This window comes from Giraffa tippelskirchi, chromosome 14, assembly GCF_054371585.1.
Source record: "Giraffa tippelskirchi isolate mGirTip1 chromosome 14, T2T-mGirTip1v1.2.pri, whole genome shotgun sequence".
NCBI classification, from domain to species: domain Eukaryota; kingdom Metazoa; phylum Chordata; class Mammalia; order Artiodactyla; family Giraffidae; genus Giraffa; species Giraffa tippelskirchi.
Genome location: NC_137288.1, coordinates 36,582,996 through 36,598,577, shown reverse-complemented (window position 1 = coordinate 36,598,577; position 15,582 = coordinate 36,582,996). Strand labels below are relative to the sequence as shown.

General features: G+C 36.1%; 1 protein-coding gene across 27 annotated transcripts in view; it reads left to right on the top strand.

Annotated features, from left to right (window-relative positions):
* ASXL3 (ASXL transcriptional regulator 3) overlaps positions 1–15,582 on the top strand; it is a 186,652-nt gene that overhangs the window by 58,366 nt on the left and 112,704 nt on the right. For 21 of the 27 annotated variants that reach the window (XM_081562548.1, XM_081562540.1, XM_081562569.1 and 18 more), the window contains one exon: positions 14,711–14,819. In XM_081562548.1, coding sequence (XP_081418674.1) covers positions 14,742–14,819 — 78 coding nt within the window. In that variant the 5' untranslated portion in view covers positions 14,711–14,741. Of the gene's footprint in view, positions 1–2,763; positions 2,861–8,380; positions 8,559–14,710; positions 14,820–15,582 lie in introns of those variants that run through there. The other 6 variants (XM_081562557.1, XM_081562560.1, XM_081562544.1 and 3 more) reach the window with 3 other exon arrangements.

Below are 15,582 nucleotides of genomic sequence, written 5' to 3'. Positions count from 1 at the left end.
TTTTTCTCCAAACCGTCTCTTTTATGTTACCAATTTTAATTAATAACACCACTGTTTACCCCCACCCCTGAAGCAATTCTAACCCCCTTCTACTACCTCATCATACACATCTAGTCAGTTTCTGTGTCCTCCTGATTTTTGTCCCCCACATTTCTTCTCATGTATCTCTTTTTAATTTTTTACTTTTTGTTTTGATGGGGTATAGCTGATTAACAAACAATGTTGTGATATTTTCAGGTAAACATTGAAGGGACTCAGCCATATATATACATGTATTCATTCTCCCCCCAAACTCCCCACCCATCCAGGCTGCCACATAACATTGAGCAGAGTTCCCTGTGCTATACAGTAGGTCCTTGTTGTTTATCCATTTTATATACAGCAGTGTGTAGATGTCCATCCCAAACTCCCTAACTATCCCTTCCTCCCAGTCTTCTCAGCAACCGTAAGTTGGTTCTCTTATATATTTCTTGAGTCTTTCTCTGCATCCCTTCCTTATCATCATTGCTTTGATGAAGCTCAGGTTATCTTCCCTGCAGTCAAGGACGGCAGGCTCCTAACTGATGTATCTTCTTGTAGATGTGTCTCGTTTTGGATCTGTCCTCAGGACAAGGACATTTCCTTCCTGAAAGTCCCTTGGGGCTCTCCATCATGTCCTGCATGGAGTCTAAACTCCTCGCCTTGGAATTTAAACTGAGGTATAAACGTCATGCATCTGCTTCCCTGGTAGCTCAGCTGAAACAGAATCCACCTGCAAAGCAGGAGACCCCAGTTCAACTCCTGAGTCAGGAAGATCCCCTGGAGAAGGGATAGGCTACCTGCTTTAATATTCTTGGGTTTCCCATGTGGCTCAGTTGGTAAAGAATCTGCCTGCAATGCAAGACCCTTGGGTTCAATCCCTGATTTGGGAAGACCCCCTGGAGGAAGGCATGGCAACCTACTCCAGTATTCTTGCCTGGAGAATCTCCAAGGACAGGGGAGCCTGGAAAGCTACAGTCCATGGGGTCACAAAGAGTTGGACGTGACTGAGCACCTAAGCACACATAAGTATCATGCAGCTGGCATGGTGTGTACCTTGCCTTTGGAATCCGATCTCAGCCCTGTTCTCCCTCCCACTCACTGCTTGGAAATACCAAATAATTCTGTTTCTGCAGACATGTTCAGTTCTTTCTCTATGTGCCTCCTGCATGTTGCTCTCTCTGCCTGGAATGACCACTTTACCTCCATTTGATTAGATTAGCAAACTGTAAAGATTCATACTGTCCACCCTTGACTCGGGTGGGGAAAGTAGTCACTCTTAGGGAAGATAATTTGGAAATAGCTATCAACATTTTTTAAAATGCTTTTTTGATGTAGTAATTCTACTGCTTGGAATCTATCCTAGAGGAATAGTTATATTATACCTACTGTCTTAGTCCATTCAGACTGCTATAATTTCCTGGTGACTCAGATGGTAAAGAATCTGTCTGCCAGGCTGGAGACCGAGGTTTGATCCCTGGGATGGGAACATCCCCTAGAGAAGGGAATGGCTACCCACTCCAATATTCTTGCCTGGGAAATCCCGTAGACAGTCTCTTTCATAACAATATTGATACCATGGGTGATGGCTCCATCTTCGTGATATGATCACTTCCCAAAGGCCCCACCTTCAAGAAGCATCACATTGGGGATTAGGTTTCAACACATGAATCTGGGGAGAACACAAGTGTTCAATCTATAGAACATATACAAGGAGACATATATATTGGTTCTTCATTGCAGCACTGTTTTAATGGGTAAAATCAGATGCAAGCTACATGTTAAGTAATAAAGAAGTTTAAGAATTACAGTACAGCTTATCTACTGTATAGGACAGTGGGAACATTGCATGATTATTAAGAGCATTTAATAGTCTGTGGAACATTAAGAACAAAAAATATATTCTATGGGAAACTTTATCATTAAGGTTATTAAGTAAAAAAGCATGCATCTACTGGTGTGCAATAACAGCTCTCACTTCTGTTGAAAATAAATTTAAAATACAAAAGCATAGAGTTGAATCTATACATATATTCAAATAAAAATAGGAAAAGCTCTGGGGGGAAAAACATGGTACATCATTAATAGTCATTATTTCAGAAGCAGTGGGTGTCGTTGGGAGAAGTTGAGAGTGACTTATTACTTTTTACTTTGTGTAATGATGTACCTTTACACTTCCATATAATTTCCATGTATATATGGATTTACATGTGGAAAATGTTTAAACCTTAATATAAGCTGAAATAGGGAGAAAGATCTAATAGAATTGGAGAGAAGATAAACTGTGGGTTAAAGAACAAAATTATCAATAGTATTTATTTTTTCTGTTCTGAAAATTTTTGAAAATATAGCAAAATATCGTAGACCAACAACCACCAGCTGGAATTAACAGTTGTAGATGTATTGTCATATTGCTTTGGATTTCTTTTAAATAATGTCTGGCAGAAAAAGCTGGAGTTCCTTTGATTTCCTTTTTTTCTCAGAGTTAATCATTGTTATATGTTTGCTGTATACCATTGTGGCTCAGAATTTTATAGTTCCACTGTGTATATATAGATTAAGTATATCTATGTCTATAGTTATTATGTTCTGGTGAACATTTAATTTATTGACAGTTTTTTTTCTCTCCTAAAAAATAAGGACTGTGAATGGGAGTTAAGTTTTTCTAGGGACTATCTATACCAAAAAGTGAAATTGCTGATCTGTAAAGCATGCACACCTGTTGTTTTTTTTTTTTCTCTCTAGATATTGCCAGATGTCTTTTCAAACTGGCTGTGTCAGTTTATATTCTCACTGGAGTATTTCGTAGGTCCTATTTCTGGACATCCTCAGCCAATTTCTGGTATTGCCATGCTTCAAATTTTGTTCTGTTCTATAGATTATGAAATGTTAAGCTTATCACCAGTCCCTGAATGTTTTCTGAGCATCCGAGTCTGACGGGGCCCTTATGAGGGGAACACAAAGAGTCTTGATGAAGCCAGCGTCCTAAGGTGCTTATTGCCTTTGAGCCATGAGGTATTGCTACTGCTACTGCTGCTAAGTCGCTGCAGTCGTGTCTGACTCTGTGCGACCCCATAGACAGCAGCCCACCAGGCTCCCCCATCCCTGGGATTCTCCAGGCAAGAACACTGGAGTGGGTTGCCATTTCCTTCTCCAGTGTAGGAAAGTGAAAATGAAAGTGAAGTCGCTCAGTCATGTCCAACTCTTAGCGACCCCATGGACCACAGCCTACCAGGCTCCGCTGTCCCTGGGATTTTCCAGGCAGGAACACTGGAGTGGGTTGCCATTTCCTTCTCCACATGAGGTATTAGCCCAGAACTGAATGCTACAGTAACAGGACAGGCTGTGATGCCTACAGAAGTTCAGAAACCATTACTACAGACTAGAGAGTTGATTAGAAGTTTTTAGGAGGTGAAGGGGAGCCTTCTTTGACAAATCAGTAGGAAGAGAGGCTAAGAGACAGGTGGCGTGGCTCAAATGAACAACATGCCAATTGTCCAACCATTTGTAATTGCCCTTGAAGCCTTAACCAGAAAGATATTAGTAGAACTTTCATTTTAAAGCTATTTAAAACTCATCACATATTTTTTAAAATATTTATTTAATTTTAATTGATTGATGATTGGTTTACAATATTGGTTTGGTTTCTGTCATACTTCAACATGAATTAACCATAGGTGTACATATGTCCCCTCCCTCTTGAGTCTCCTTCCTACCTCTCACCCATTCCCAACCCTCTAGGTTATTACAGAGCCCGGTTTGTGCTCCCTGAGTCATCCAGCAAGTTGCCATTGGCCGTATATTTACATATGTTAGTGTATGTGCATTCATGCAGGCTTCCCTTGTGGCTCAGCTGGTAAAGAATCCACCTGCAATGCAGGAGACCCCAGTTCAATTCCTGGGTTGGGAAGATCTTCTGGAGAAGGGATAGGCTACTCGCTCCAGTATGCTTGGGCTTCCCTTATGGCTCAGCTGGTTAAGAATCCACCTGCAATGCAGGAGACCTGGGTTCAATCCCTGGGTTCGGAGGATCCCCTGGAGAAGGGAAAGGCTGCCCACTCCAGTATTCTGGCCTAGAGAATTCCATGGACTCTATAGTCCATGGGGTTGCAAAGAGTTGGACACAACTGAGTGACTTTCACTTTCATGCATCCATGCTACTGTTTCCATTTATCTCACCCTCTGCCTCTTCTCCCCAACCCTTGTCCATAAGTCTGTTCTCTGTGTCTGCATCTCCATTGCTGCTCTGCAAACAGATTCATCAGTACCATCCTTCTGGATTCCATTATATATGTGTTAATATACTGTTGGTGTTTTTCTTTCTGACTTACTTCACTCTGTATAATAGACTCTAGGTTTATCCACCTCATTAGAACTGACTCAGATGTATCATCATCACCTATTTTAAACTCATCATTTTACAGAGGAGCACATTGAGGCTTAGAAAAATGAGGTCAGCCTCTCAGTTAGCCAAGTGTCAACAATAAAATAAGCAGGGCATTTGTTGGGTTATTTAACGTGGACATCCAGTTGGTTGACCTTCAACATGACTAGATAATGTAGGAGTCCAAGTGATGCCATTGTTTCCCCCATATTTTCTTCCGCTGTTTTACTCTGCTTGACTCTGGTTAGTTTTGTTTTTGGTAGGCTCCCTCCTTGTCGAGGTGAAGATAGTCACTAGCTAATATTTTTTTTGTCCCTTTACAGCTTATGTTTCTACTGAAAATAATGTATGCTCATTCCCTTTATTTCTATATGCTTCTCCAAAGATACTCAAACTCCTACCATCTGGCCAGATAGTTACCAAGGCTAGCCTTTCTGATGAAGTCAGGACCATTTCAGTGATGGCTAAACTAAAGTAAGGAAAGTTCCTAGGAGAAAGGAATGCAGAGCGTGCAAATATAAGATGGCTACTACGTAGCCTGTGTGATATGTAGGCTGTTTGACACACATGATTGTAGTCAGGAGTTTAAATAGACTATAGAGGATATTCGGTGTGTGGGCGTTATGTTCACAGATCCGTGATTACAACAGTTTTTATAGCAGTGATTACGTTCATTTCAACAAACACCTTCTGAGTGCCTTGGGATTGCTTGTCAAATAATACAGGATAGATAAATATGTGTCTGTCCCCCGTGGCGTTCCCAAACTTGTTGGAAGTTATAAGGGCAGGAGGGTTAGACGCGTCAACAGTTGTAATGAGAGGAAACTGTGAGGGATGTGCAGGGTATTGAGACTGTTGTACAGTGAGGGAGACACCCTGGTATCACAGAAGACGTCACCATCCAGGTGGTAGCTAAACATTTTATTTTGAGTGATAAATGGAGCAAAGAGTAGGATGCATTTCCAGGGAGAGGATGCTGGAGGAGCCAAAACAGAGAGATGGGAAACTGCAGAGGCACATGGTTTACTGAGTTGCATCAGATTAGAGGAGAGTAGTCTTGGGGTTGGGGAGTAATCTGAGAGTTGGGGAAGGTGGAAATGAAGGAGTTGTCGATCCTACTGTAGAGGATCCTAATGACTCTGTGCTTCCTTTGGTAGGAAGTGAAAAGCACTACCTGTAAAGAAGCAGTTAGTCAATCTGGTGTATGTCATGGCCTGAAGCCTGAGCAATGCTTTTTTGTTTTTTAAATAGGAACATGGCCCTGACACCAGTGGGTAGACTGAATTGCAGCAGGCAGATATTGAAGGCAGGGGTAGGGCTAGAGTTTCTAAAACTGTCCTCTTGTGATGTAAAGATTGTTTGAATTAGGATATGAGGAAGTAAAAAATGTAAATTGAAAGATGAACTTTGTTGAGGCAGAATAATTTTAATAGTCTAAGAAATGCTTCGTTTCTGGGTGATAAAGAAGAAGACCATACTCATTGAGTGAGAGAAATAGAGTCAGGAGAAAGCTCTCCACTGGGAGAGATGAGTATGATGACTTTCATTTCAGGTAATATAATATTGCAAATATATAGTATTTTCATTTATATATTTATAAATCTTTCATTGCTGTTTAAAGTACCTGGATGCTTTTCAATTTTGTAAGTCTACACAGGGAAGAATAATCACATTCCATTATTTTTTCACAGAAGAACAACTATTTTATATACCTTTCAAATAATTTTTAAGCATCTTGCTAATAAAATTAAATGTTCCTGGGAATATGACCGCTAGGTACTATTTCCTCCTGACCCTAACCATAAATATAGTTCAGCATTTCCTCAAGTATTTTTCTTGGCATACTATAATCAGAGATGTTGCTAAATACTATCGTGGAGAAGATTTTTAAGTTATATATGCCTAGGAAACACTGAGTTAAGCAGGTTGCTGGAGTTATGTAAGATTTTTCAGAGATTTTAGTTTACACTGTTAATGTATTTGCTGAGTTTGCAAGAGGAGAATGCATTTTTTTTCTGAAACTCCTTTGACAGTTTTTTTGAGCATCACTTGGAACTAACTTCCATAGCATACACTCAGAAATGCTGTAGTATTGGCCATTACTAAGAAAATAAGAGAGTATGAGTATGAGTAGCTACAAGTAGAGTACAGAAATTAACATTTCGATATGAACCTGTTTTATCATACCAATTGTACTTACAATGCTGTTCTTTAATATATGAAATCCATTGTTTTATTTTGGAAGATATTTTGATAGATATTTGGAAGGTTTTTTTGGTTTAAGTGAAAATACTCTGTTTGAGATTACAGTTATAGGGAAATAGTATGAAGTCCTGAAGAGCCGTCAAAGACCATGGGTTGGCTGCCTCTGCACTGGAGTTGGTGATAGAATAAATCCACAAATGATTGCATCTCAATTGCCTCCTTATAATAAATTAGGGATAACATCTAAATTCCAAATGATTTTCTTCATTTTGTGGCACATGCCTCAAGGCTTCTTTCTCCTGAATCCCTTGTCATTTCATATGTATTCAGAGAATTCAGTTCAGCCCAGCCTACATTTCTGTTCTGTGCAAAGCACTGTCAAGAGTGCAAATTTATTTCAAGATTAGCTTCACATATATAATGTGCTCAATAAATATTTATTCAACTAATGGATTGTGTTATTCTTTAATGATCTAGTTCTGCAAAGAGGCATCTCAATTATGGGTCTGACTTCTTAACCATATTCTCTCAAAGGTCTTTCTTCCTTCTTTTTCGTAGGGTAGCATTACCTGAACAAGACAACCAACAATGTCATCTTCTGTAACCTGGTTCTTTCTTTTTTTTTTTTATAAATTTATTTATTTTAGTTGGGGGCTAATTACTTTACAATATTGTAATAGTTTTTGTCATACATTGACATGAATCAGCCATGGGTCCACACGTGTTCCCCTTCCTGGACCCCCCACCCACCTCCCTCCCCATCCCATCCCTCCGGGTCATCCCATTGCCCCGGCCCTGAGCCCTTGTCTCATGCATCGAACATGGAATGGTGTTCTGTTTCACATACGATAATATACATGTTTCAATGCTATTCTCCCAGAACGTCCCACCCTCACCTTCTCCCTCAGAGTCCATAAAATTGTTCTATGCATCTGTGTCTCTTATTCTGTCTCGCATATAGGGTTATCGTTACCATCTTTCAAATTCCATATATATGCATTAGTATACTGTATTGTTGTTTTTCTTTCTGGCTTACTTCACTCTGTATAATGGGCTCCAGTTTCATCCATCTCAGTAGAACCTTCTTTATATTATTTGGAATTTACCCTAGGGGAGTCATTGTTATAGACAATATTAAGTGAAGATGAAGCCAACATCTTATTCTTTTCTGGCATCTGGCTTTCCTTTGTGTGTCTCCCTTAAGTGTTATATATTCACTTGTGGTATCCAAGGTTAGTTAAGTGGAAAAAACAACTCTATAGACAGAGAAATGGGGGTAGTCAAAAGAGCATGGGTGTTGGAATCAGAGTAGAATTTGGATTTCAGCTGTATCACTTAGTTGTTATTTGACTACACTCTGAGTATTAACCTCTCAGCCTTGGTTACATCTGTAAAACTAGGGATCGTGCTTACATTTTATGGGGACTGTAAGGAATAAATAATAGTGTGAAAGCCCAGTCACATTAGAGATGCTCAATAAATGGCATCTATAATAATAGATATTATTAGCATCTTTTCTCTCTACCAAATAAGTTATTTTCAGTATTAATCACATGTGAAAGGCTATGGGAAAGGAATGTATACACTTGCATATCTTCACTTATTTTTAGCTAATGAAACAAAAATGAAATTAAACAAAATTTTACCTGAATCAATTTTTTAAACTACAGAATATTTAATTTCTTTCCATTTGCCATCCTTTGTATCTCTAGATGTTGGTTATTTTGAGGCATAGTAGTTATCATAATTGTTGTTGTTCAGTTGCTAAGTTGTGTCTGACTCTTTGTGACATCATGGACTGCAGCATGCCAGGCTTCCCAGTCCTTCAGTATCTCCTGGAGTTTGCTCAAACTCATGTCCATTGAGTCGATGATGACATCCCACCATCTCATCGTGTCTCCCCCTGCTTCTCTTACTGCCCTCAGTGTTTCCCAGCATCAGGGTCTTTCCAGTGAGTTGGCTCTTTGCATCAGGTGGCCAAAGTATTGGTGCTTCAGCTTCAGCATCAGTCATTCCAATGAATATTCAGAGTTGATTTCCTTTCATAATAATTCATTATTATTATACATAGTGATAATAATTTATAATTTTTAAACACATACAATATGCCAGACACAATTCTAGGTGTTTCATGTATTTCAACTCATTAAATCTTCAGAATAATCCCCTATGAAATAGTGACTTTTGTTATCCACATTTTGTAGTTGTGAAGCCTGAGACCCATAGAAATGAAGTCTAAAGTTCATAGAGCTAGTAAATGGTCTAGCCTCAGCTGAACTCAGGCTAACTGGCTCCAGAAGCCAGAGTCTTGTTCATTGTACTGCATTGCCTTTCCTAGTGTAACAGTGGTAACGTGGCCTGTCACGACATGCATACAATTGCTGGTATCCAGCTATACATGTGGTATATCCTTCCCTTCATGTCTATAATCAAAGATAACCAGCTCACCTCCTATTTTACTATGAGGTCTTTAAAAATTATAATTTAGATTATATGCTTTAGCTTACATTTCTATAGGACTATTTCTTAATTTTCCTTATAGATACTATTCTAAAATAATACTGAGCAAACTTTTGTCCTTGTATTGATGTTTTGAAATTCTTGTTTCCTAAAACAAAAGGTCTGTTTAGTGAATATGACTATAGGAATCACTGTAGTCTATCTAGTGGTAGCTTCGTTGTGTCCATAAAGTAGATAAAAGATCTAAGTTCAAATGCCTGTTTATATTCCCCAAAGAATATAATTTTACATTGTTCAAGCCAATCAGAGATGCATGTTTAGGTTTGGAGTCCGAAACTGTTTCTCTAAATTTAAGAATTGTATAACATATGTCACTTGGTAATTATTTCTTTCTTCAATATCCATAGCTAGTAAAAGAGTACTTGGGACTATGTTTCCAATTTTACCCTACAGACACATTGAATAATGAAAAGCATGTAGGTATTCTGTATAAAGAAATATGCAAAATATCTTCCTTTTAAATGACTCATCTCTTGAGTTAATTGGTTGTTCCTGTTTATTTTTGTATGTTTATATGGGGTTTGAAATCAGAGTAGAATTTAGATTTCAGCCGTATCTCTTAGCTAGTTGACTACAGTGAGATTCTTAACCACAGTCTCAGTTACACCTGCAAAACTTGGAATCAAACTTACATTTTGTAACTTTAATCTTTGTTATTTGTCATATGTCAGTGCCCATTAAAAAACTTTCACTAGTGATCTAAGAGGTACTGTGAAATTTGAGATACTGTTCTCATCATCCGAATCAAATTTCAGACTTTCTTTAGGTCCTTTTTTGGTCTAATATTCTGTGTGCTGAGCTTCTTCGGATAATGTATATGTATATAGGACTCTAACTTTCAAGTTTTTTTCCCAATCATTTTCAAGGGTTCCAGACTAACAGTATTGTTTCTCAGAGTAAGAAGTTAGTTTGCATGTACATCCATGGCTGATTCATGTCAGTGTATGGCAAAAACCACTACAATATTGTAAAGTAATTAGCCTCCAATTAAAATAATAAAAAGAAAAATGATGTACTCAATAAATGCTTAATATATTTGCCTTTCAAAAAAAATAGTTTGGCCTTCATTTTCTAGGATAGTTTTTAATCATCTAGGTTACTGATTTATCAACTGGTATAAACTGCGTGTATGTGTGTTTAGGACTTATCCACATTCCATGGTAGAAATAGTTTTTTCTTCTCCACTAGTAATGACTTGTCCATTGAATATGTAAACATATGCATAAAGCCACGGGTGCATTATTTGTTTTTCAATATTTTAAAAAACATTTTTGGGAAGTGTAACATATATAAAATGAAATGACCATATCCTAAGTAAACAATTAATTTTCACATAATGAACACTAATATTCTGTATAAAGAACTGAAACATTACTTATATCTCAGAGGTCCACATAACTTCCTCTTAAAAATATATTCTTTAAAATTCAGACATTTTCTCCTGGCTCTCAACACTGAAAATACTTGAAAGGAAGTATTATTAATTTATTTTAAAGAGTGAATATAAAATTGGTTCAGTTAATTTGTATTAATAGGAATTAGCACAATAACTGACGAATAATGCTGCTTAATCACTCCTTAAATCTGTTGAATTTTTAGATTTAACGTTGTTTAGGATTACTTTTTTTGATGTTCCCCAAATTACAAAGCAAGATTTAAAAATGTTTTCAGGAAATAGCTTCATCTGACATTTTTATGAAGAGATGCTTAGTAAAATAAAGTAGCTTAAGATTTGGATTACTTAATTATTGCCTTGTAAAGCATTATTAATTTTCTATGGAAAGGAATGATGTTTTCTTTGTCGTATCTAAATATCCTTCCAATTGCATTCCCCAGGTATTTTCTCGGGTTTTTAAAATTATTAAAATAGACAGGCCATCCATTCTCTTCACCAAGTGTACACTATTAGTAAAATTTTATATGTTTTGTCAACAATTTGATGTGATAAAGCAATGGTTTTTCTGTAGTTCACACAGCACTGGGGCTCTGCAAAGCATCTCTGGGGGTTCTTTGATGTCTAGACAGTTTAAATTATGCCTGCTCCCCTGCCTCCAAATTTCACCCCGTTCTGCTTCAGGGGTTGTGGGAAATGAAAACAAGCCAGAAGGGTTCCACAACCCTACAGTCTGGGGAGAAGACAAACAAATAGAAGAAGCTGTATATCTACCCTGGCAGGTGTATAGGGAAGGGCCCAGTTACAGGGCATGACAGAAAGAAAGGAATTGGGGACAAATAGTGTCCTGATTGTTTATTTTTAATTATATTCCCAATATGGAGCTATCAATATATGAGCATTGTGGAGAAAATGATAACATTACGGAAGTGTAGGGGAGAAAGTGGAATTCACCTTTTACTCCTGTCCTCCAGAGTTTACAGCCAAATCTAAGAGTTTGGTGTGTTTCTTGTATGCTGTCTTATTTATTGAAATAGTGAGATATAGAATTGCATTTTAAGCTGGAAAACTAACTTTTTTCCCCCTTTTTTCTTTGTTTTCTCTTTTTATAAATTGGGATATCGCAATTCTTCCAATTCATCCTTTTAGAAAGTAAGTAACTTTTAAAATTTTAGAGATTTTTGAATTAAAATGTTGATGTATTGTTATTTCATATACAATATACACAGGCACATAGTCTATTCCAGAATTTTTTGCTTTCAGATTCTGACTTAGGCAATTAACTCGCATTGTGAGCAAATATTTTTTAATTTAAAAATAAGGAATATTGTATAGAAGATGTCTATGCTCTCTAAGAATACAGACTTTTAACACATACTTGCCTCATCTTTTTTCATACCCATAATAAGACATTGTGTTTTTTAATATATACAGATATATAAATATATATTTATATCTTTCTTAAAGCTGGCCTAGGTATACTTGCTGAATCTTTCTGAATATTAAAATAATAGAAATATATCAATGAGACTTTTATTTATTCTTGTTCAATGGCACTTACGTAGGACATTCACTTTTTCAGGGAAAGCAGTCCACAATTTCTAGACTCTGTGGAAATGTTGGGAATGATAGCAATAAGTAAAGGGTATGAAAGATTTATAAAATTCACTTTCCTATGTATATGCAGTAGATGAAAGTTACCTTTCTAGTAAGCACTTCATCTTTCAGTGCTAAAGTTTTACAGTTTTTAAATGAATGGGCCATTTAATTTGATTTTTTTCTATGAAGAAATGCAGTTGATATTAGTTACAACTAAGTGATTACTCAGCCTCAGTAATAAAATTTGCATTTGATTGCAAAATATTTTTAATTCTTCTGAAATGCAAATGTATAGTTTTAAAATAAAATGGATTTCCTGTTTGTTTTGGGGAAAATTACAGTAGTCTTTGAGACTTTTGGCTATCTGTGTCATGTGATTGTAAATTATATATTTTTAAAATATTTCCACAGTAAATCTTGAATTTATTGAGTTAATAAACAATATAATTTAATGATATATTCATATTCAACAGAGCTTATTATTGATATGAAACTGGGTATTATCACTTATGTTTGAAGCAGGCATAGTGTTAAACTGCTATTTAGTAGTCAGTTTATCTTCCACAATTATCTTTGATTTACTGTATCTTAGAAAGAAAATGTAAATTATATTGATATTAAATTATGTTTGTTCAGTATTTTTTAGTTGTCTTTAAATCTGTATTATTCTCTAAAATTCTAAATGTGAGTTCTTGAAATTGTGTGTATTAGGACCTTAGGAAAGAAGAACAGGAAGAATGTGTGTGAGGTTTGAAAGGTGCACAATTAGTATTATTAAGTTTTATTATTTTAAAACCATCTACATTGTTTCATTTATATGTATAGGATTCTATTTTACTTGTAGGGCTAACATTTTCTTGCCAGGTCCCTACAGAAAAATCTGTGTTTCTGACAGTTTCGCCAAATTAGAGCTCCACAAATATGGCATAATAATTCCCAGCTTCAAATTGTCTGTGCTTTTTCTGAAGAGAATAATGATAAAAATATATATTTTACAGTGTTCAGTGTAACATGTATAGCTTTGTTTATCTGAAATTTATTCATGGGCAGCTATTTCTGGGAGATGAATGTATTTTACTTTATAAGGAATGCTTGGCCCACTTTACATATGAGCAGAACATCTTTTGTGAGGAACAATAATGAAATGAGGTCTGTAGGCTTGTAGAAGCTTCGAGAGGAAAGCTATTACATAAACTCCCAGCATTGTTTCCATGTGTACTTCACTGTTCTGTGTTGTTCTATGACCAAATTTATACTAGGGCTCTTGCTTCCTGTCAGACCAAATGGAATCGTACTGATGTGTTGGCATAGGGAAACTGTTTCCTAAAATAATAAAGTGTTCTTATTAGAATACTTATAAACCTTTATGACCATGATGTGTATATATGCTGACTGGCTATTAAGTGTGTTGTGGCAACTCAGCAAATTTGGCTTGTTTCATTTTATTGGTGAGCGTTCATAGTAAGAGATGGGACAGTCTTGGTTTTTAGAACACTTTTAGTTTAGTCACATAAAAATATGTTTCTATCACAAACTTTGAAACCTTGATATCCTAAAGGTTCTCTTGCCCAAGGATATCTTGGATTATATACCCAGAACCCCAACTAGGTGAATGAGATGGAGATTAGGGTTTCTAATCTGTATTGATTCAACCAAATATTGATCTTATAGCATATTAGGAAGTAAAGTATATATGGAAACATAAGTAAATGAAAGTAATAGTTCTACCTCTAAATTCTAGTATACAGAAATATCAGTTTACAAACAAAACACAAAAGAAGTTCTGAAGTTACCCCAGAAAATATATACATATTATATGTTTCATAAACATCTTTTTAATTATATGAATACATGTCAATGATGTTTGTACATATGTGTTTTGATATTTTAATCAATATTTAATACTGTTTGATTCCTTTAAAAACAATCTGTTTTCATAGTTCAGTCACTTACTTCTTTACTGCAGAACATCATCATTAGCTGGGTAGGATTCCCAAACATATTTTCTTTATTTGACAAATAAAGAGCTGAGGAAAGAATGTCACTGAAGAAACAGATATAGATTTTTATTTGGCCTTGTGAGAAATGCAATCCCATGAGTAACTTAAATGCTTGTAATTTTAAATCAGTTCTTCCCTGGTTTCTTATTATTCTTTTGTTGCTTTTCAACCTATAGGATGGAGCTGTCCTTGAACTTGGTTTATTTGATCATTCAAGTGCAACCATCAAGTTGTCTGTAATATTTAAAACCTGAGGCTTCATGGTATTATTTGCAAAATAACACCACATAAACGTTTGGGCTTTGGTTTCTTTGAAATATAGTGTTGGTTGCTTTATGAATAAAAGCATAATTTCAATTCAGGAGACTTTTTGCCTGAAGCCTATAAGACAGATGCATCTGATTAACTTTGACGAAACTGGACTGGCCTGTTATTGTAATGTAGATGTTTTCGGGGTTGGGAGGATATTTTAAAAAGGCATGCGAGAGGGTCTTTTTTTTTTTTTTTTTTTCCCCTTAGAGACTGAGAATGGTTTTGCCCCAGAAACTGCGTCTCAGACTGCTTCATTTTTTGCACACTTTTATTTTCTAGTGGAACTTCTCCATTAGCCTGTCTGAATGCAATGCTTCACACTAACACGCGAATCGGGGATGGAACATTCTTCAAAATCCCTGGGAAGTCAGGCCTCTATGCTCTCAAAGTAAGTTGGACTGTTCTGCATATTATGTCTGTTATTACTGTGTATCATGCCTTTATTCAGACATGTGAAGGTAAACAAAATTAGATTTGGGTGAGCGGTAGAATGACCCCTTTGCCTTTTAAATGTTTTCAGATGTCTTAAAAATGATTTCGTATTAAGAATAAACAATGACATTCTTCTTTAAAGAAAGCATATCTGTGGTTTCACTCTAACATATAGTAATGGAAAATGGTTGTGGCTTCCTTGAAATTCTTGATTCTTAAAAATTTACATGGAGGAGTGCCATGGTTCATCGGCCAAAAGTTTTAAGATGATCACAGTTGCCAAAAAACTATTTGGTGATTACGCATTGATATACCAGCTTCACACTTTTATGTCTTTCTGTCTTTTATAAAAATAAGAAATGTACCCATTCCTCTTGAAAGTTTGCTGTTTTAAATGTTATTCAAATTTGAAAGAAACAGTGATCTCAGGGAAGTTTTTACTAATAAAAGCTTTTACTCAGTATGAGAAGAACAGAGAAATTAAAAGCTTCAGATAACCAAGTCTTAATGATTTTAATGTAATTTCCGTTTACATCTGGAATGGAAATGCCATGTAAGATGCCAAATTCCAGAGGACAAAAGCTGATACAAATGGCTGCATAACTTAGAATATGCAAAATCAGTGTATTTTCTTATAAATTAAAAAAAGTGTTAGATTTAGTAAATGATGGGTTATGTTTAAAATTCATTAGTTTCCTTTGAGAGGTTTCTTCTGTTTT